General features: G+C 41.5%; 2 protein-coding genes across 6 annotated transcripts in view; both read left to right on the top strand.

Moving 5' to 3' along the window:
* The window catches only part of nadka (NAD kinase a), a 36,444-nt gene extending 28,290 nt beyond the window's left edge, over positions 1-8,154 (top strand). For all 4 annotated transcript variants that reach the window (XM_020458876.2, XM_020458877.2, XM_020458878.2 and 1 more), the window contains 7 exons: positions 177-262; positions 431-533; positions 685-794; positions 1,415-1,514; positions 2,014-2,171; positions 4,972-5,054; positions 5,446-8,154. In XM_020458876.2, the coding sequence (XP_020314465.1) occupies positions 177-262; positions 431-533; positions 685-794; positions 1,415-1,514; positions 2,014-2,171; positions 4,972-5,054; positions 5,446-5,593 (788 nt within the window). In that variant the 3' untranslated portion in view covers positions 5,594-8,154. The remainder of the gene's footprint in view (positions 1-176; positions 263-430; positions 534-684; positions 795-1,414; positions 1,515-2,013; positions 2,172-4,971; positions 5,055-5,445) is intronic.
* Positions 8,155-16,863: 8,709 nt separating this feature from the next.
* LOC109869617 (solute carrier family 35 member E2A-like) overlaps positions 16,864-22,697 on the top strand; it is a 38,125-nt gene continuing 32,291 nt past the window's right edge. The window contains exon 1 of one of the 2 annotated variants that reach the window (XM_020459874.2): positions 16,864-17,341. The gene's annotated coding sequence lies outside the window, so the exon portion shown is untranslated. The remainder of the gene's footprint in view (positions 17,342-22,697) is intronic. The other variant, XM_020459875.2, reaches the window with a different exon arrangement.

Genomic DNA, 22,697 nt, shown 5'->3' on the forward strand with positions numbered 1-22,697 from the left:
TAGTTTGTTTTCTTTCATTTGGTGCCTAGTGAATACAATCCTTATTGATGATAGATTGATCTGTGTGACTCTCTAGCTAGTGATGTAGTGTCAGGATTGTCTATGGAACTCTAACTTTAAGTAGTATTGCTTTCTCTTACGGACATGATCCTAATGTGTTTGTATGCACTGTTCAGATCTCGATGACATTTCCAATCGAGTGGATTTCATCATCTGTCTTGGTGGAGATGGGACCTTACTTTACGCATCGTCACTCTTCCAGGTATACATTTACAATATTAACATCTTGTGGTATAGTAAACACATTGATTTATACATTTTTGAGTGTACTCTGTGTGAATTGTACTAAAATAATTCCTCAACTTGGTTGTGTATTGATTTGTATCAATTTAGCTTATTCCATAGCGTGCGTATGCTCCTGTGTTTTCAGGAGAGCGTTCCACCTGTTATGGCCTTCCACCTGGGTTCTCTGGGCTTCCTCACACCTTTCAAATTTGACACATACCAGTCTCAGGTCACCCAAATCATTGAGGGTACGTTGTGTTTTCCTTTAGCCTCTGCCTTATCTAATTTCAATAACAGGAGCTGTGCTCTCATTTCTAGCAGCTAGGTTAACCTCTTTGTGCTCCTTTTGGTTTAACGTGTGTGTGTTTCTCTTTTGGGGTGTGTGTTTCTGCTGAGCAGGTAACACCGCCATCATCCTGCGCAGTCGCCTGCGGGTGAGAGTGGTGAAGAAGGGCATCATCATGACGAACGGTGACAGTGAGGGCAGCCGCAAATCCATGCAGTACCAGGTGAGCTCTACACCATACACCTGGCTGGTTATGTCATCCTAGTATTATGGTTCGTACCACAATAGGTTCCTAGCATCATGATGACTTGGCACATCTCATGCTTATTGTCTTTACTGTGTGGTCACTGGGTGTTCACCTATTGTTGCGACGTGTTGAACAAACATGCAGTCATCGGGGGCATGTAGCGGACATGAGGCGTTTCCTCTGGTAATATTCCCACTGCCACAGGCCTGACCACAGATCCCAGTGGGGTGATAAAACACCAGGAAGTTTGAAATGTACCACCTTTTCTGGGGTGTGTAGGGTTGCAGCAATCGTTCAGGGCTTGTTTCAATTCCTCCTTATTTGTTTGATGTAATCCTTCACAAGGATTGGTTTCCCTGTTTTTCTGAAGGTTCTAACAATCCACGCTATTTGCTTCCATTTTGGCCTATCACATCATGGAGTTAATGTACGTGAGCTGCGTGGGATGTTTGAGTTGTGTCATCATACTTCCTACTGAGGGGACTTTGACAAGTCATAACATATGGCTGTGTTCAAAAAGGGTTCCCAAAGTGACTAACAACTTGACTAGTGCAGTATCTCTGGTTAACATGGCTCTGGGTGTTTTGGTCCAACAGGTGCTAAATGAGGTGGTGGTGGACAGAGGCCCGTCGTCCTACCTTTCCAACGTGGACCTCTTCCTAGACGGACACCTCATCACCACGGTACAGGGAGACGGTGAGTAGTAAACTCCTCAACCTGCTGCTACTGGTTTAAAGGATTTCACCCCATCTGTTTTGGCTGCTTCACTTTTATTTCCCACTTAGATGTTTCACTAATAATACACTTTTATTGTTCATGCAGCTCTGATTTTAAGTTGTATTAGAGTTTAGATGCTGTAACTGGTCGTCATATTGTTTGTGCTACTGCTTACTGCCTGTGTACAAGCCCAGAGTGCAAACAAGCACCAGTGGTACTGATGGTCTATTTGTGCTGCAGACTGTTGGACTGCAGCTCGCCTTGTTAGTAGAGCATAGACCAAACTCTCCCATCTGTCCTTCACTACTGCCTAGTAATTCCCTCTCTGGAAGCCTCTCAGGGTCTGATGTATTTCCCTTGTCTTCGGTAATGGTTTACTGAGTTTTGGAAATGCTTTCAGCTTGTTGGTGTTTGTAGGCGTGTGTCACTTGAGTGTTTTTGGGGCTGTACTCAAAGTAGTGTCTGTGTGTTGTCTCAGGTGTGATAGTGTCCACTCCCACGGGCAGCACGGCGTACGCGGTGGCGGCCGGAGCCTCCATGATCCACCCCAACGTGCCGGCCATCATGATCACTCCCATCTGCCCCCACTCATTGTCCTTCAGACCCATCGTAGTGCCTGCTGGGGTGGAACTCAAGGTAAACACACACACACATACAGAACCAGTCAAAAGTTTATTTTTACGGTTTTCTTTATTGTAAAATAATTGTGAAGACATCAACTATTAAATAACACTTATGAAATCATGTAGTGACCAAAGGTGTTAAACAAATCAAAATATATTTAAGATTCTTCAAAGTAGCCCCCCTTTTCCTTGATGACAGCTTTGCACACGCTTGGCATTCTCTCAACCAGCTTCACCTGGAATGCTTTTCCAACAGTCTTGGAGTTCCCACATGTGCTGAGCATTTGTTGGCTGCTTTTCCTTCACTCTGTGGTCCAACTCATCCCAAACCATCTCAATTTGGGTTGAGGTCGGGGGATTTTGGAGGTTACGTCATCTGATGCAGCACTCATCACTCTCCTTCTTGGTCAAATAGACCTTACACAGCCTGGAGGTGTGTTGGGTCATTGTCCTGTTGAAAATAAATGATAGTCGGGATGACGTATCGCTACAGAATGCTGTGGTAGCCGTGCTGGATAAGTGTGCCTTGAATTTTAATTAAATCAGACTGTCACCAGCAAAGCATCATCACACCACCACCTCAATGCTTCACAGTGGTAACCACACATGCAGAGATCATCCGTTCACCTACTCTGCATCTCACAAAGACACCACGTTTAGAACCAAAAATCTCAAATTTGGACTCATCAGACCAAAGGACAGATTTCCACCGTTCTAATGTCTGTTGCTCGTGCTTGGGCCAAGAAATAAGTCTCCTTCTTATTGGTGTCATTTAGTAGTGGTTTCTTTGTAGCAATTCGACCATGAAGGCCTGTTCATGCAGTCTCTTCTGAGCAGTGGATGTTGAGATGTGTCTGTTATTTGAACTCTGAAGCATTTATTTGGCCTGCAATTTCTGAGGCTGATAACTCTAATGAACTTATCCTCTGCAGAGGTAACTCTGGGGCTTCCTTTCCTGTGAGGTCCTCATGAGAGCTGTTTTCATCATAGCGCTTGATGGTTTTTGCGACTGCACTTGAATAAACTTTTAAAGTTCTTGACATTTTCTGGATTGACTGACCTTCATGTCTTAAAGTACTGGACTGTTGTTTTTCTTTGCTTATTTGAGCTGTTCTTGCCATAATATGAACTTAGCCTTATTTGGTAAAATACTATCTTCTGTATACAACCCCTATCTTGTCACAACACAACTTAATGCATTTGAGCCAATCAGAAGGAAAGCAATTCCACAAATTAACTTTAACAAGCCACACCCGTTAATTGAAATGCATTCCAGGTGACTAGCTCATGAAGCTGGTTGAGAGAATGCCAAGTGTGTGACGCTGTCATCAAGGCAAAGGGTGGCTACTTTGAAGAATCTCAAATATAAAATATATTTTCATTTAACACTTTTGATTACTACATGATTCTATATTTTATTGAATTTTTTATTTCACCTTTATTTAACCAGGTAGGCTAGTTGAGAACAAGTTCTCATTTGCAACTGCGACCTGGCCAAGATAAAGCATAGCAGTGTGACACAGACAACAACAGAGTTACACATGGAGTAAACAATAAACAAGCCTTTAACACAAACAAATCAATGACACAGTAGAAAAAAGAGTCTATATACAGTGTGTGCAAAATGCATGAGGAGGTAGGCAATAAATAGGCCATAGGAGCGAATAGTTACAATTTAGCAGATTAACACTGGAGTGATAAATGAGCAGATGATGGTGTGCAAAAGAGCAGAAAAGTAAATCAAATAAAACAGTATGGGGATGAGGAAGGTAGATTGGGTGGGCTATTTACAGATGGACTATGTACAGCTGCAGCGATCAGTTAGCTGCTCAGATAGTTGATGTTTAAAATTGGTGAGGGAAATAAGTCTCCAACTTCAGTTTTTATTTTTTTTTATTTTTTTTTTGCAATTCGTTCCAGTCACTGGCAGCAGAGAACTGGAAGGAAAGGCAGCCAAATGAGGTGTTGGCTTTGGTGATCAGTGAGATATACCTGCTGGAACGTGTGCTACGGGTGGGTGTTATCGTGAACTGAGATAAGGCGGAGCTTTACCTAGCATAGACTTATAGATGACCTGGAGCCAGTGGGTCTGGCGACGAATATGTAGCGAGGGCCAGCCGACTAGAGCATACAGGTCGCAGTGGTGGGTGGTATAAGGTGATTTGGTAGCAAAAAGAATGGCACTGTGATAGACTGCATCCAGTTTGCTGAGTAGAGTGTTGGAAGCTATTTTGTAGATGACATCGTCGAGGATAGTTATGTCTTCACTATTATTCTACAATGTAGAAAATGGTAAAAATAAAAACCCTTGAATGAGTAGGTGTCCAAACTTTAGACTGGTACTGTACATTCACGCAAATTCATACACAGACACATTCAACATAGACATGATCTATTTACCGCTCCTCTCCACAACCCATTAGCATTTACTACTCCTCTCCACAACCCATTAGCATTTACTACTCCTCTCCAGAACCCATTAGCATTTACTACTCCTCTCCAGAACCCATTAGCATTTACTACTCCTCTCCAGAACACATTTGCGTAAGACAACACAGGCAATGACCGGTAAGAAATGATCAGTCTGACACACAGCTAGCACAATGCGTACCCTTCAGTTGTCACAGGTGATGGGAATTGCTTGTAATACACACACACACACACACACACACACACACACACACACACACACACACACACACACACACACACACACACACACATACTGTAACAGACTGTAACAGAGCATTTTCTGCTGAAGACTTTTTGTTGTCTTTGACTGGTCATTCTTCTGCTCCGTTTGTCACGCTCAGATCATGCTGTCACGTGACGCCAGAAATACGGCCTGGGTGTCGTTTGACGGGAGGAAGAGACAAGAGATCTGCCATGGAGACAGGTGGGCAACCTTTTGACCCCTCAATCACTGCAACCTCCCCTTAATTAAATCCCCACCGAACATCAAATGCTGATGAACATGGAAGATGGTCTGACACACTTCTGCAAGTCACCTGAATACACACAGTTATGTAATTATATTGACCCGTTTCATGGACTCAAGCCAAGAAGGTCATGTCACACGATGTTCAGTACAGGTTTTCCTTTATGTAGGCAGAGAATTATTCCTTGTTGCTGAAATGCTCGCAGCCCATGTTATTGATTTACTAGTAACAGCGTCAGTCTGTCATTTTCAAGTAATTCTTTGGATGATTGTGAATACCTGGCATGCCTCCCATGCCTCCCAGACTTGACGGTCTTTGCTCTTTATCTCCCTATTGTCTCATCTCCAGCATTACCATCACTACTTCATGCTTCCCCGTTCCCTCCATCTGTTTCCGGGACCCCGTGAACGACTGGTTTGAGAGCCTGAGCCAATGTTTACACTGGAATGTGAGGAAGAAGCAGAACTACCTCAGCTCAGAGGAGGAAGAATTCTGAGGCCAACAAACTCGCCTCCCGGTGACGCTATGTTGACCCTTTGGGTGCGTTCCAGATATACAGATTCTGCACAGTTCACTGATGAAATCCGATCTTTATAATACCTGGACAAGTGTTTTAACATACTAGGATACGACGTCAACATGATATTTTGATATCCTATATCTGGAATGCACCCATTGACTTCAGTTGGATTCCATCAGGTAAATTTGCAACTAATATCCTCCAGAGATGGTTTGCATTATTTTGTTTTGGTTCTAGAATGAATCATCCCTTACTGTTAAGAATTTCACGCCCTTTGAAAAAGATTGTCGAAATTGCCTTTTTATGCCCACAAACAGTCTCACGGGTTAACTTAAACCTGGATTGTTTTCAGTCAGACATGAGACAAAGTAATACTGAGCTAGGGATCAAAACCATGATATCAATCCTCCTGATAATGATTGTTAAAGTTGGCCCATGAGATATGTGGTCTGTTTTAGCACTTTGTCTATTGTTTTGTGGCGTCTACAGGCTATCAGGGACAAGCCTCGGCTCCTCTTAAACCATGGACGTTGTTTTGTTTAGCTTGAGCGATGTGAATGCTAAGGGGCTGCCAAGCTCCACAACATAGAAAACAGATGTCGTGACTATTGTCAGTGGGGTTGTTCATCAAGAACCAATGTTCTTGGAGATAATGGGGATAAGGAATTAAATGTATTTGTTTTTTATACAATCCCTAACAGAAAATTAGGTATTACTATTACTACTTCAGGAAAAGCAGAATAATTGCGTCTACTCTGCAATAATGAACTAAATGTGTAGATTGTGCCTTCAACTCGTAACTATTACATAGATAATTGCTTATTAAGGTTTACATAACTTTAATTTTCTTAATCGTATTTACAGCTTAGTGCAAGTGTAGCATAATCATATCTTCAGTATTCCTCTCTCTGCAGTTTGTCTGCAGTGCAAGCCATTTGAGAAGCTTCAGTACATGTTCATCTTACGTTAACTACTCTGTCTACAACAGCGTTGTAGTGTCTGACCATGTAAAATGCCAGAACAGTATGGAACAAACATTATGAACTAAAGTCCATTCCAGGTGAGATGAGACCACAACTTGATTGTATTCATTGCCTTTCACTGTAAAGCCATAGATCTACTATGTCATTCATTTCAAGGTAATTCCGTTGTTCACAATGAAGGAAGTTGTGATTCTACAGGGTTTTACCACCCAAGGCAGGGGTAGGGCAACCCTGGTCCCGGAGTGCCGTGGATACCTCAGGTTTTTATAGTTTACGTATTTATATTTGCTTTAGACTTGGGAGGACAGATGGAATTTAGCCCATCAATGATATTGAATAATTAGCTCAGTTGGCGAGGTGATGAGTCTGGTGTGGTGCCTGGATGGACCTAAACCCTGCTGTGCCTGTGGCACTCCAGGACCAGGGTTGTCCGCCCCTGACCTATGGTGTCAGACTTATTGCAGTATGATGAGAGATTGAAGGCATTCATATACCAGTTGTAGGTGTTGGCCTACCTTACCAAATGAGAATAATTCTCACCCCCTCTGACGGACCAGCTCTGAAATATCGACTTGATAATATAATAAAATATGATATGATGGTTTGAGGGGTTTTCTTTCCTAATTGGCTTTTTGGGGGGTGGTAAAAGATATGATGTGATAAAATTGACATGTTTTTCATATAACATTTTATCAAGGAGTTATAATATAATCTTTAACTATCAGATGTTCATTTTAGAGACAACTAATTATACTTTATGAATTTGCGTGTTAAATGTACTTGTTCGATGGGCAAGTGACATTTCCCCCAATGGGAAAACGTGGTTTACGCTCTGGATACCAGCGCACCACACTCTGCAAGAGGACCAGCTCACTCTAACTAGTCAATCAATCATTCCTTTATTTTCTCATTTATGATGCTTCAATAAGATGTTTTTTATATAGCCTATATGTTTATTAACCAGTTTGCACTGTATCATTGCTGAAATAGAATTATCTTTGGTACTTTTTCTATATTGTCTTAAGGCTTCAGTGCAGGTTAGTTTCACAATCTATTCTCTTAAAGTAGAAAAATATTACTTTCCTCTAACTATTGAGTTTGGAGTGGAGTCTGTTCATCAAGATTGAATGACAGTCCCTTCAGTTGTTAGGGGATATCGTTTTATAAGAGCAAACATTTGAAAGAAATGTGTTTGTCTTTATTTGCTACTATACTTTGTTTTTCAGTGAGTACAGTGTATCCTCTACTGAAGTAATGGCAGTCGTGGACTTTGCCTTACAAACCAGCCGATAGATAACGAAAGAACCAAGATTTTTACACTGAAATCATTTAAGCTTCCCTTACCTTTATGGTTCCTTATTCCTATGATGCTTTCTATGTCAAGTCTAATCTTCAAGTGCTTCTCACTTTGTTTTATAGACTTCTACATCTCTGTGGTCCTATAACTCTTTTGTAATGGTACGTTTTGTAAATATTGTTTCTGAAATGAATTCTGCTATTTTTCCAGAGCACTTTAATAAACAGAGAGCCAATGAATTGTCGGGCAAGTGTGAATTAATTTGTTTGGTATTATTGGTGTGCCTTGTTGAGACATTTAATTTGCTGCATGTTGGTTTCATCTGATGAATTTGAACCCTTTTGTAGGTGTCCAGGAACAAGGAAATAGACAACACAACCTATGATTTATTACCCATTGAATATTTGAGGAAGTCATCTCTTTCCCAACAGTGCACTCCTCTTCCTGTATTTCTTTTCAAAATGAAGCAACAAAGGAGTTTACTGCAATTATTTTGTTTTGTAATTTTGAGAACCTGTAGTTCAAAAACACAATGGGTGGTCATCCAAATTATTATCATAGTGCAGCAAAAAACCTAAATAGATCATGAGCAACTTTTAATTGATATAAGGATTAATCAACTTCAATTAAGATATTTCCTTTAAGTGCGTAGAAAATTGAAATGTCATAGTTAATACATTAATGTATAACAAAGGATACATCTCAAATGCTAATAAAAAGTTGGCAGTATAAAACGTATCAGTCAATTACATAGATGGGGCTGTATTACAATACCACTGAATACTTGTTATTTATAGTACTACAAGCATTACTAAGGTAAGTGATTATTTGCTAAAAGGATTATGGTAAAAGCAGCAGACCCTAAAAATAAAATAATTGTGCTGAATAACTGCATTGATTTAGTATTTCTGTAATTCTTTCAGTGATCAAAAGTTGGAGTGTGCATGCTGTGGCCGAGCATCACTGTATGTGTTGTAGGCACACTGAAGGGTAAGCATCGGCCACAATACTCCAGAAGTAGGCAAAATGTGGTGAAAAAGTAACCCTGTGTCGTAACACTAGACTTGCGTAATAAATTATAACCAGTGGTGATGCTCAACAGCTATTATCAAATAATCAGTTTACAATGTTTTGCATGACCTTCTTATGTCTGACACAGGCAGTGGAATCATCCAGTAAAAACAGACCAGTCAGATGGCCATTTGAGTGCATTTCTCTCCAGTTCCTAACTTCAAACATTGGTTAGAACCAGAGTTGTTACAAAATGATTGGGAAATTGTTACAAACAGCTAATCCGTCCTGTGTAACCGTAGCCATTTCCTTCTCACAAAAGCAATTTACTGCTTGTCTGTTAACACTGGAGAGAGAGAGAAACATAAGTACCCTGATTAGTTAGTCACACAAACCATTTTTCAATCCAGTTTTCATACCCCAAATAAAAAAAATCACCGCTGTGAAGGAAAAAGGAAGTGTCGGTACAATTTTCTAAATGTTGACAGAATTTGTTGTCCCATGAACATTGTGTAATTTACTGATGGTAACTTGTACCATAGGGATATCGAATGTCAAACCAAATTGACCATGGGCATTACAATCGGATTGTGTGCAGCTGCACGCCGATTTTATTATTACTTGGGTGCTGTGGACATGTGGAAAGGTTTGAAAGAAACCCAAGGAAAACTTACTTTACCCTTCATTCCGTGACCATTGTTTTTCCTAGCTCTGTTTTGGACAAGACTGACTTTATGATCCAAATGATCTTATTTACACTTTGTGGTCAATTTTCACACTTAAATGTTAATGACTCCAATTGATGCCATATAGACCGTTTTCAAAAAGAAGTTGCTTTTTAGGGGCAGTCGCTCTAAGCCAGAAGTGTTTATGTGCACTATGTCATCATGCACAACCTTTTATCCGCAACAAGTCAGTTTGATGGAAATAAACCAAAAACATTGTCGCAAATTGGATGGAAACCTTCCAACAAAAACGAGTAGTTGGTCTATTTTTCGATTTCAGTCAGAGGTTCTCGGAATGACTGTTTTACTGTGCCCATAACAAAAATGTGTTTCTACAAATGATCCTTAAATGTGTCACTGCTCCTGTCACAGCAGCGGTCTCCAGTGTGTACGTCTTGTCCTGCCCCCAATGTGTACTGATCTGAAGTCAGAAGACTGATCATTTGAAGTGGATCTCTGAACCAACCACATTTCCTCCAAAGCCCTGATTCGGGATCAGGTCAACCATTGGCTTTACTCACCATTTACAGGAAGTAGGTTACCTCTGGCACATTCTAAAAACCTGGAACAAAGGATGGATAAACCTGTTATTGCGCCAAACCTGTTTTACATGAAGTATGCGCCTCATAAGTGAAACTCTAGTATCCTTTTCACCTCTTAACACCTGATTTACTTAACAAAAGGCACATCTTAATAGGTGGTCCAGGTAAGTCATGACATTGCACAAGTGTGGGGGGTGGAGCTTTCCTCTTTTGTTCTCTATAGTGCTTCTATTGTTCCTCGAGCAAGGGGGGAGGCCGATGACATCATGGATTCCATCAGACCAACTCCTTGAATGCCCTACTCCTTGAAGTTGCCTAAACACTTTTGCTCAAAATGTTTTTTTTAACTCTTTAGTGGGTGTACTTTACTGTGTATATACTTGCAATATCACTGGAGGACCTCTTTAAAGGTTAACATTCTTTACACTACCCTTCCTTCTATTGAGTTCACATGCTTTATGCATAGTATTGTGTAATCTTGTATTGAGTTATTTCTGTACTGTTCTTTACATACTCACTGTTTATACACTTGTAGCTACTCATAATATTATGTTCAGTGCACGCACACCAATGATTAAATGTTTTACGACTGCGGTAAGGCAGGCCCAGACCACTCCAAAACCCAGGATGATGCGGTTTGTGAGGGACATGGTTGTGCCTGACATCATGATCAGGATGCAAAGGCACAGCTGACAGACAAATGTAAAAACCAGCCAAAGGTTAAACCAACTACCGATCAGTACACCTCCATCCCAAATACCCAGGTACCCTGAAGTCAATCATATACATCTGCACCACAGATCAAGTCCACACCTCGATAGAATGACACCATCTGTTGGAAGACAACGGCTATCGGGTGCCAGATGTGTTATGATTCATGTGGAATGCGGCAGTACCTGAGCCTGTAGTTCAAATCAAATGTATTTATATAGCCCTTCGTACATCAGCTGATATCTCAAAGTGCTGTACAGAAACCCAGCCTAAAACCCCAAACAGCAAGCAATGCAGGTGTAGAAGCACGGTGGCTAGGAAAAACTCCCTAGAAAGGCCAAAACCTAGGAAGAAACCTAGAGAGGAACCAGGCTATGTGGGGTGGCCAGTCCTCTTCTGGCTGTGCCGGGTGGAGATTAAAACAGAACATGGCCACGATGTTCAAATGTTCATAAATGACCAGCATGGTCGTATAATAATAAGGCAGAACAGTTGAAACTGGAGCAGCAACACAGTCAGATGGACTGGGGACAGCAAGGAGTCATGTCAGGTCGTCCAAATGTAACCATGGAGGAGCACAGATTGAGCAGGAAGTACTGCTCCTGGATGGTCTCCAGAGCTCCGCCCACCCGGCAGACCATCATGTTGGGCCTCTGGATGAGCAGCGTGGCACACAGGACATGGGCCACCACGACCACACACAGGATGCATACAAACCGCACCTTCCACAAAAGCGCACACACAGGCCTTTTCTTAATTGCATACTCCTTGAGTCATCACTCCTCGTCTCCTCAAAACCTATTGGAGGAGAAGGTAAGCGGGGCGGTACCTCTGGCTTTCTCATCCAATGGGTTTTTCAGAAGGAGATGAGAGGCCATCGAGTCACAACTGCCGCTACCAAAACAGTACCTGTAGCATAAAGACATGCACAGTCATATATCTGGTCATAATTGAGCCATGTTCAGTAGGGAGAAACATTTTGAAACAGGAAGTTACTACCTGAACTTGTCCAATGAGAGCTCAGATCGTTATTTTCCGTTGCAAAACGTTTTGCTATGGTGTACCGTACTGAACATGACCCTTTAAAAAGAGGTTGGTTTAATTTTGTACGTTCACATGCAACGGAATACAAGCAAGTTCTTTCTATCCTGGACTGGAAGCACCATGAAGTTGACCACCAACACACTGAGGACAAATACTATCAGCTCCTGCCTGTTCTCCTGCAGGATGCCCCTGGTGATGTAGTATATGCAGAACACTGGAGGAACGGAAAGAAGTCTATCACACAGTCTTTGGTATTGGTGGCATAATCAGGATTTCACCATAGCACACAATGTTGACATGGGGGATGATCTGAGTCGGGGGTTGCATTTATTTTCTCTGGACTTTTCATCATGTGTTCATGTCTGCACACTTCTGCTTTCAGGAGGGGCTGTTGATTAGGTCATAAGTTTCCAATCTGTTGCTATTGCCACTAATGTAAGTCACGCCACTTACAAATTCCAACCAGTTGGATGAGGGATACAGTGAAGTCGTCCTCATAGCTGTACTTTGCCTGTAGATGTTTGTCCGTGTGAGAGCCGGAGTGCCATCAAAGAGGCGATGAGGAAGCAGAAGTAAAACTTCAAGCATGAGAGCTCTGACCAAGGCTTTATCTCTAGGGTCAAGAGAAAGCAAAGCATATTGGCTTTGGTCCCCTCGCCCCTACCCGGGCTCGAACCAGGGACCCTCTGCACACACAGACAATTGTTACCCATCGCTCCACAAAAGCTGCGGCCCTTGCAGAGCAAGGGGAACAACTACTTCAAGGTCTCAGAGTGAGTGAAGTCACCGATTGAAACACTATTAGCGCGCACCGCCGCTAACTAGCTAGCCATTTCACATCGGTTACACTGACACCTAGGCCCTACTCAATCAAAACGGGGAAAATTCCTGAGTAAGACAGTCATTCTTCTTGTGCTGTGAAAATGTACCTTGCATTCTGATTCATGTGATAATATAAAAATGTGGCACTAAGGAACTTATCCAAAGCTTTTCTTGCAGTTCAGGAAGAATGTTGAACTGAATAAATGGTTAAATGTGACAAAAAGGTCTCTCTACCCCATGTATAAGTAGAGAACAGTTGGAACGTATACTGACCGGGCCACAAGGTGGAGGGATCAGTTCCTGGTGCCTTGGTCTCAGGTTTGGGGATGGAAGATCTGAGCCCTCCCATTGCTTAACAATGGACTGAAATAGGAATATACAGTATGTGGATATTAGTTACAGTTCAAGATGGTAACAAGTCCACATGTATATTGTATGGCTGATGTATAATAATATGCTAATTGAACCACGATATTACTTAAACATATGACTGTATGCTTTTATTCTGGTTTTGGAGAAATGTGCACTGATTTGCCCAATTTTGGGGAATTTTACTAATTAGCACCCCTAGAGCATAATGTGTTGCGGAATACACCTTCAAGGCCTTGATTACACCGTTAGTGTGTTTGTGCAAAATAGTACTCAGCATCATCTGGATATTTGTGCAACAAAAGTTCAACATTCACCTTCTTCCACCATTTATGTCAAGCCGTCTACTATACAGTTTGACGCATACCTTCGATACATCCAACATATGCCACACACAGAGCGCGCAACAACTGTCTCTGCAACGCAATGCTGCAAGGCAAATGCAGCGTTCCTTTGGAAATGAATGTACCTCCGATGATCGAGGCTAACTCCGCAGTTTACATAGGGGTACGCGCCGTGTAAATAAAGCACATCTGTGTGCACATGACTGCAGTACTGTATGGAGGTGTAAAAAAAAAAACTGTGTTGTGACTTGAAGACGCTGGACACAATTTCATAGATGTGATGTTAGTTTTATGTTGATAAGATGAGTATCTCGTCCATTTTTAAGTGAAACAGCAGCTAGAAAATCTTATCTTGTTCTTGATGTTTCTATGTCTCTGCAAGCACTCAGGCCCACATTTTCTTCTGAATAAAAATAATTTTTTTGGGGGGTGCTGCAGCACTCTCAGCACTGCTAGTACCCTTGGCTATGGGTGGGGACCACAACAACATTTGAACTCATCATGGAAGCTGCATTGGTTCGAGGTCTGCATACCCACAACTATACCCACACATATATTTTGCCATGAGGCAGAGAAAAATGCAGCAATGTTATAACTAATTTCATGCAGTTCTACAAATTGCCATGGTGCAGAGAGAATTTTTTTTCCACTTTACAGTAAATTTCCTGCAATTCTACATATTTTGTCATAGGGTGGAAAGAAAGGTTTGCAGTTTTTATTATGATATCTGACTGAGAGTGACTAACAAAATCAATGGGGCCTCCTGGTTGGTAACTCGACCATGATTACAGCAAGTTTAGATAGCTGGCTACAAGATTAATTTACAATCTAAAAAATGTTAGCTGACATGGGCTAATTGTGTGACTAAGTGACTTACAAGAAAAAAAAACTGCTGAAGCACAACCAAATGTTGAAATTACATCTAGTGTATTCTTCTATTCTAACTCTCAATAAAAACTCCACTTTGTCCATGACAGCCAACAGATGCTCATCATAACACATGTCTCTCATGGATCAATGGACCTACAAAATGGGGGTCGGCCGACAGTACAATCAAACATTTTTTTAGCACAACCACTTAAAGACAATTGAACTTGTAACATATTCTACGAATTGGAATTAATAACATGTCATACGAATTTAAAAAAATACCCACATCATACAAATTGAAAATATACAGTGCATTCGGAAAGTATTCAGACCACTTGACTTTTTCCACATCCTGTTACGTTACCGCCTTATTCTACAATTGATTAAATTGTTGTTGCTTCTCAATCTACACACTATAACCCATAATGACAAAGCAAAAACAGGTTTAGAAATTTTAGCAAATGTATTAAATGTATTGATATCACATTTACATAAGTATTCAGACCCTCAGTACTTTGTTGAAGCACTTTTGGTAGCGATTACAGCCTCGAGTCTTCTTGGGTATGACACTACAAGCTTGGCATACCTGTGTTTGGGGAGTTTCTCACATTCTTCTCTGGAGAGGCTCAAGCTCTGTCAGGTTGGATGGGGAGTGTTGTTGCACAGCTATTTTCAGGTCTCTCCAGAGAGATCAGATCGGGTTCAAGTCCGGGCTCTGGCTGGGCCACTCAAGTTGTCCTGAAGCCACTCCTGCGTTGTCTTGGCTGTGTGCTTAGGGTCGTTGTCCTGTTGGAAGGTGAGGTCCTGAGCGCTCTGGAGTAAGTTTTCATCAAGGATCCCTCTATACTTTGCTCCGTTCATCTTTCCTTCGATTCTGACTAGTCTCCCAAAATTTAAAAAAATCTCCACAGCATGATTCTGCTACCACCATGCTTAACCATAGGGATGGTGCCAGGTTTCCTCCAGACGTGATGCTTGGCATTCAGGCCAAAGAGTTCAATCCTGGTTTCATCAGACCAGAGAATTCAGAGACCTGCATCTTGTTTCTCATGGACTGAGTCCTTTATATGGCTTTTGGCAAACTCCAAGCGGGCTGTCATGCCTTTTACTGAGGAGTGGCTTCCATCTGGTCACTCTACCATAAAGGCCTGATTGGTGGAGTGCAGCAGAGATGGTTGTCCTTCCGGAAGGTTCTCCCATCTCCACAGAGAAACTCTGGACCCTGTCAGCGTTACCATTGGGTTCTTGGTCACCACCCTGACCAGGGTCCTTCTCCCCCAATTGCTCAATTTGGCCAGGTGGACTCCAATCAAGTTGTAGAAACAGCTCAATGATGATCAATGGAAACAGGATGCACCTGAGCTCAATTTCGAATCCCTGAGTTGACAAGGTACCAATCTGTCGTTCTGCCCCTGAACAAGGCACTGTTCCTAGGCAGTCATTGAAAATAAGAATTTGTTCTTAACTGACTTGCCTAGTTAAATAAATGAATCCATTTTAGAATAAGACTGTAACATAACAAAATGTGGAATAAGTCAAGTTGTCTGAATACGTTCCGAATACACTGTATATATTTGTTGACAGAACGTAACATGTCATACTTAATGAATGATGTTGTACAATAGAGAAGGATAGAGGCCTATAGTGGCCAAAAGGGGGTGTTAGTATGGGCAGCTTCCACCACTTTAAGGCAGTCAACTGGGTGGGACTTCCAATGACTTCCTGTTGGAGTCATGTCCAACCTGGTCATCAGGAGGGATCAGCCAATTTTGAAGAAGAAAATTGATTACTTAAAAAAATGGTATCACCTTAATGGCGCTGCCTATGCTGTCACAGACAAAGATGAGTCCTCTCTATCTCTGTGTGTTACACACTTTCTGGTTACCAGTTGAGTGCCAATTTCAAAACTACTGGCTGAAATTATACAAAACCTTTGTATTGTCTTTGTTTACATTGTACAATGCACTGATCAGTGGATTGGGGAGTCATTATGCCCCCTTGTGGTCAAACATTTCCAGTGGAACCTCATCAGAGTTGTGTTCAAGATTAAACCAAAGCTTTATAACTAAACCAAGATAGACCACCACCTGTCGTTTCTAATGGGCAGAACAAGTCTGTGTTTGCATATTTCATTAATGAACGTCTACTCTGTGAAGTGCGCCGTGTAATAATTTAATTCGCCCTTTCACTCCTTCTACACAGCGCTTCTTTTTTTTACAACTTTGGCAAAGGGTAAAGTCTACCAAACGTAGTCCACTATGTTCATAGTAGATTCGAGTTTTGGGAGCAGAGAGCAAATTGAGAGCAAATGTTTAATCGATGAGAAAATGTGCAGAATGTCGGGCAAAATCCATCTCGTTCCATCTCCTCCCACCATATTTGGTAGTGAGTGGAAACGCCAAAGCGGATGCTTCATATTTATTCGTCCAGTGAATTATCTGTCTTATCGTTCTGTGATTAAACGTTTCGGAAGTTGAGATGAATGCAGTTTGCAAATGCACGTTATAAACATAGAAAACTTCCACTATTAACATGCAATTTCGCGCACGTCCTTGTATTATCTATTCAAAACGATATTTTAGGGACACCTTTGTTATTTGTAAGGTTGGAAATGCTGCAGCGGGATTTGTGGTCTCGAAAGTCGACTCGAACCAACGCTAAACTCCGTGAAAGTAATTGGAAGTCCAACAAGCCGGGGGTGGTGTCGGTTTCCACTAGATACCACAGCCACAAGTCAGATTCCACAGCCAAAAAGTCAAAATTAGCTACAAAAAGTAGCCTTGTGGTCTTCATTTAATGTTAGGCATAAGGTTAGCATTGTGGTTAAGATTAGGTTAAAATATTTTAAGAATATAAATTGTAGAAATGGGCTGGGTTTAGCCATAATTAGGACTTTGTCGCTGTGTTAACTAGTGACGACCGGTGGGTGTCCTCATGCTAGCGATTGTTTTGAACTTACAGAAGCAACTGGAAATCGGAGTTGGCTAGGTGTGACCACTTGGTAAGGTAATTCCCAATTCCCATATTTACTGCATCTACAAGCTGATTTTAAATTTTTTATAATTGTTTTTCCAATGAAGTACGCGTTAATTTAATGAATGAGTATGTTCACGAGCTGGCTATTTGACAGGCACAAGATCATTCACATGTAAGCTAACGTTAGCTAGCATTAGCCAACTGGTTCATTTTGCTCGTCAACTATACTGAACAAAAATATAAACGCAACAATTTCAAAGATTTTGCTGAGTTACAGTTCATTTAAGGAAATCAGTCAATTGAAATAAATAAATTAGGCCTAATCTATAAATTTCACATGACCGGGCAGGGGCGCAGCCATGTGTGCGTGCGTCTACAGTGGCTTGCGAAAGTATTCACCCCCTTGGCATTTTTCTATTTTGTTGTTTTACAATCCGGAATTATTTTTTGGGGGGAGTGTAATTTGATTTACACAACATGTCTACAACTTTGAAGATGCTAAATATTTTTTTGTGATACGAACAAGAAATAAGAAAAAAAAATAGAACTTGAGCGTGCATGACTATTCACCCCCCAAAATCAATAGAGCCACCTTTCGAAAGAATTATAGCTGCAAGTCTCTTGGGGTATGTCTCTATAAGCTTGGCAGATGCAGCCACTGGGATTTTTGCCCGTTCTTGAAGGCAAAACTGCTCCAACTCCTTCAAGTTGGATGGGTTCCACTGGTGTACAGCAATCTTTAAGTCATACCACAGATTCTCAACTGGATTGAGGTCTGGCCTTTGGCAAGACCATTTAAATGTTTCCCCTTAAACCACTTGAGTGTTGCTTTAGCAGTATACTTAGGGTCATTGTCCTACTGGAAGGTGAACCTCCGTCACAGTTTCAAATCTCTGGAAGACTGAAACAGGTTTTCCTCAAGAATTTCCCTGCCATCCATTCTTTCAATTCTGACTAGTTTCCCAGTCCCTGCCGATGGAAAAACACCTCCACAGCATGATGCTGCCACTACCATGCTACACGGTGGGGATGTTGTTCTCGGGGTGATGAGAGGTCTTGGATTTGCGCCAGATATAGCATTTTCCTTGATGACCAAAAAGCTCAATTTTAGTCTCATCTGACCAGAGTACCTTCTTCCATATGTTCGGGGAGTCTTCCACATGCCTTTTGGCAAACACAATGTGTTTGCTTATTTTTGTCTTTAAGCAATGCCTTTTTTTCTGGCCATTCTTCAGTAAAGCACAGCTCTGTGGTGTGTACGGCTTAAAGTGGTCCTATGGACAGATACTCCAATCTCTTATGGATTTGATGGTGCTCTGTGGGATGTTCAAAGTTTCTGTTATTTTTTTATAACCAAACCCTTACCTGTACTTCTCCACAACTTTGTCCTTGACCTGTTTGGAGAGCTCCTTGGTCTTCATGGTGGTGTTGCAGACTCTGGGGCCTTTCAGAACAGGTGTATATATACTGAGATCATGTGACAGTTCATTTCACACTTAGATTGTACACAGGTGGACTTTAACTAATTATGTGACTTCTGAAGGTAATTTGTTGCACTAGATCTTATTTAGGGGCTTCATAGTAAAGGGGGTGAATACATATGCACGCACCACTTTTACATTTGTAGAATTTTGTTAAACAGTTTTTTATTTAATTTTTTCATTTCATTTCACCAATTTGGACTATTTGGTGTATGTCCATTACATGAAATCCAAATAGAAATAATTTTAAATTACAGGTTCAATGCAACAAAATAGGAAAAATGCCAAGGGGGATGAATACTTTTGCACGGCGCTGTGGGGTTATGTTGCTTCACAGTCCCCGCTGTTCCTTAAGGTGTATTTTTATCAGGGTTTTTAAAAATCTAATTTTACTGCTTGCATCAGTTACTTGATGTGGAATAGAGTTCCATGTAGTCATGGCTCTATGTAGTACTGTGCGCCTCCCATAGTCTGTTCTGGATTTGGGGACTGTGAAGAGACCTCTTGTTGGGGTATGCATTGGTTTCCGAGCTGTGCGGCAGTAGTTCAAACAGACAGCTCGGTCCATTCAACATGGCAATACCTCTCATAAATAGAAGTAGTTAAGAAGTCGATCTCTCCACCACTTTGAGCGAGGAGAGATTGACATGCATATTATTGATGTTAGCTGTCTGTGTACATCCAAGGGCCTGTTTTGCTGCCAACTGCAATTTTCCTAAGTCCCTTTTTGTGACACCCGACCACACGACTGAACAGTAGTCCAGGTGCGACAAAACGAGGGCCTGTAGGACCTGCCTTGTGATTAGTGCTGTAAAGAAGGTAGAGCAATGCTTTATTATGGACAGACTTCTCCCCATCTTAGCTATTGTTGTATCAATATGTTTTGACCATGACAGTTTACAATCCAGGGTTACTCCAAGCAGTTTAGTCACCTCAACTTGCTCAATTTCCACATTCATTATTACAAGATTCAGTTGAGGTTTAGTGAAAGATTTGTCCCAAATACAATGCTTTTAGTTTTAGAAATATTTGGGACCAACGTATTCCTTGCCACCCACTCTGAAACTAACTGCAGCTCTTTGTTAAGTGTTGCAGTCATTTCAGTAACTGTAGTAGCTGATGTGTATTGTGTTTAGTCATTCGCATACATAGACATACTGGCTTTACTCAAAGACAGTGGCATGTCGTTAGTAAAGATAGGGAAAAAAAGGTAAGGGGCCGAGACAGCTGCCCTGGGGAATTCCTGATTCTACCTGGATCATGTTTGAGAGGCTTCCATTAACGAACACCCTATGTGTTCTGTTAGACAGGTTATGATCGACAATGGCAAAAGCCGCAATGAAGTCAAACCCCACAATCCTTTTTATCATCAATTTCTCTCTGCCAATCATCAGTCATTTGTGTAAGTGCTTGTTGAATGTCCTTTCCTATAAGCGTGCTGAAAGTCTTTTGTCAATTTGTTAACTGTAAAATAGCATTGTAACTGGTCAAACACAATGTTTTCGAAACGTTTACTATGGGTTGGTAACAGGCTGGTTGGTCGACTATTTGAGCCAGTAAAGGGTGCTTTACTATTCTTAGGTAGCGGAAGGACTTTTGCTTCCCTCCAGGCCTGGGAGCACACACTTTCTAGTACAGTGGTTTCTCCTTTTAAAAGTTGCGAGCTTGCACCGTGGGACTTAGAGGGTCCCAGCGTCATGGCTTCATTGCTCCAGACCACCACAAGGGGGAGTTAGAGCACTCATTATGCATTTGGGTCCCAAGGTTTTTATATGACCAATCATATCGAGTGGTTCCAATGATACATTTTGACACGAGCCACCCGTCCCTGGGTGAAGATAGCTGACAAAATGTACAATTGAGAGGAATATGTCAGTTAATGTAGAGACAAACGTTTGTGCATATTTTTTTTGTCATAAAGTTAATTTATGAAAATCGATATTTAGCAAGTTCTCTGACTAGCTAACATTAGCCAGCTAGCTAGTTTTGGGAGAATTAATTTGTAATTCGTGTTGTTTAATGTTTTAGGGACTCCTGAGAAAACCAGGCTGTCGTCTTGTCAAACAGTGGATGTAAATAATCTAGCTAGCCAAAGCAGTTACTGCAAATTGAATGTACAATTGTGTAAGCTTGCCTTGCAATGCAGCTGAAGTAACATAGCTAACTATTTATTTGTTTAATGTGTAGTGGAGGATAAAAATAACTGTATGCCTACAGCATGTAGCCGATCTGTGTATGGACTAGAGGTCGACCGATTATGATTTTTCAACACTTACCGATTATTGGAGGACCAAAAAAGGCCGATAGCGATTAATCGGCCTATTATTTTTTTTTATATTTATTTATTTGTAATAATAACAATTACAACAATACTGAATTAACACTTATTTTAACTTAATATAATACATAAATAAAATCAATTTAGTTTCAAATAAATAATGAAACATGTTCAATTTGGTTTAATAAATAATAAAAAAAAGTGTTGGAGAAGAACGTAAAAGTGCAATATGTGCCATGTAAAAAAGCTAACGTTTAAGTTCCTTGCTCAGAACATGAGAACATATGAAAGCTGGTTGTTCCTTATAACATGAGTCTTATTCCCAGTTAAGAAGTTTTAGGTTGTAGTTATTATAGGACTATTTCTCTCTATACCATTTGTATTTCATTTACCTTTGACTATTGGATGTTCTTATAGGCATAGTATTGCCAGCCTTATCTCGGGAGTTGATAGGCTTGAAGTCAAACAGCGCTGTGCTTCAAGCATTGCGAAGAGCTGCTGGCAAACGCAGGAAAGTGCTGTTTGAATGAATGCTTATGAGTCTGCTGCTGCCTACAACTGCTTAGTCAGACTGCTCTATCAAATATCAAATCATAGACTTAATTATAATACACTGCTCAAAAAAATAAAGGGAACACTAAAATAACACATCCTAGATCTGAATGAATGAAATATTTTTATTAAATACTTTTTTCTTTACATAGTTGAATGTGCTGACAACAAAATCACGCAAAAAGGATCAATGGAAATCAAATTTATCAACCCATGGAGGTCTGGATTTGGAGGCACACTCAAAATTAAAGTGGAAAACCACACTACAGGCTGATCCAACTTTGATGTAATGTCCTTAAAACAAGTAGTCAAAATGTTGCTCAGTAGTGTGTGTGGCCTCCACGTGCCTGACCTCCCTACAACGCCTGGGCATGCTCCTGGTGAGGTGGCGGATGGTCTCCTGAGGGATCTCCTCCCAGACCTGGACTAAAGCATCCGCCAATTCCTGGACAGTCTGTGGTGCAACGTGGCGTTGGTGGATGGAGCGAGACATGATGTCCCAGATGTGCTCAATTGGATTCAGGTCTGGGGAACGGGCGGGCCAGTCCATAGCATCAATGCCTTCCTCTTGCAGGAACTGCTGACACACTCCAGCCACATGAGGTCTAGCATTGTCTTGCATTAGGAGGAACCCAGTGCCAACCGCACCAGCATATGGTCTCACAAGGGGTCTGAGGATCTCATCTCGATACCTAATGGCAGTCAGGCTACCTCTGGCGAGCACATGGAGGGCTGTGCGGCCCCCCAAAGAAATGCCACCCCACACCATGACTGACCCACCGCCAAACCGGTCATGCTGGAGGATGTTGCAGGCAGCAGAACGTCCTCCACGGCGTCTCCAGACTGTCACGTCTGTCACGTGCTCAGTGTGAACCTGCTTTCATCTGTGAAGAGCACAGGGCGCCAGTGGTGAATTTGCCAATCTTGGTGTTCTCTGGCAAATGCCAAACGTCCTGCACGGTGTTGGGCTGTAAGCCCAACGCCCACCTGTGGACGTCGGGCCCTCATACCACCCTCTGTTTCTGACCGTCTGAGCAGACACATGCACATTTGTGGCCTGCTGGAGGTCATTTTG

This window comes from Oncorhynchus kisutch, linkage group LG24 (genome assembly GCF_002021735.2).
Source record: "Oncorhynchus kisutch isolate 150728-3 linkage group LG24, Okis_V2, whole genome shotgun sequence".
Taxonomy (NCBI): domain Eukaryota; kingdom Metazoa; phylum Chordata; class Actinopteri; order Salmoniformes; family Salmonidae; genus Oncorhynchus; species Oncorhynchus kisutch.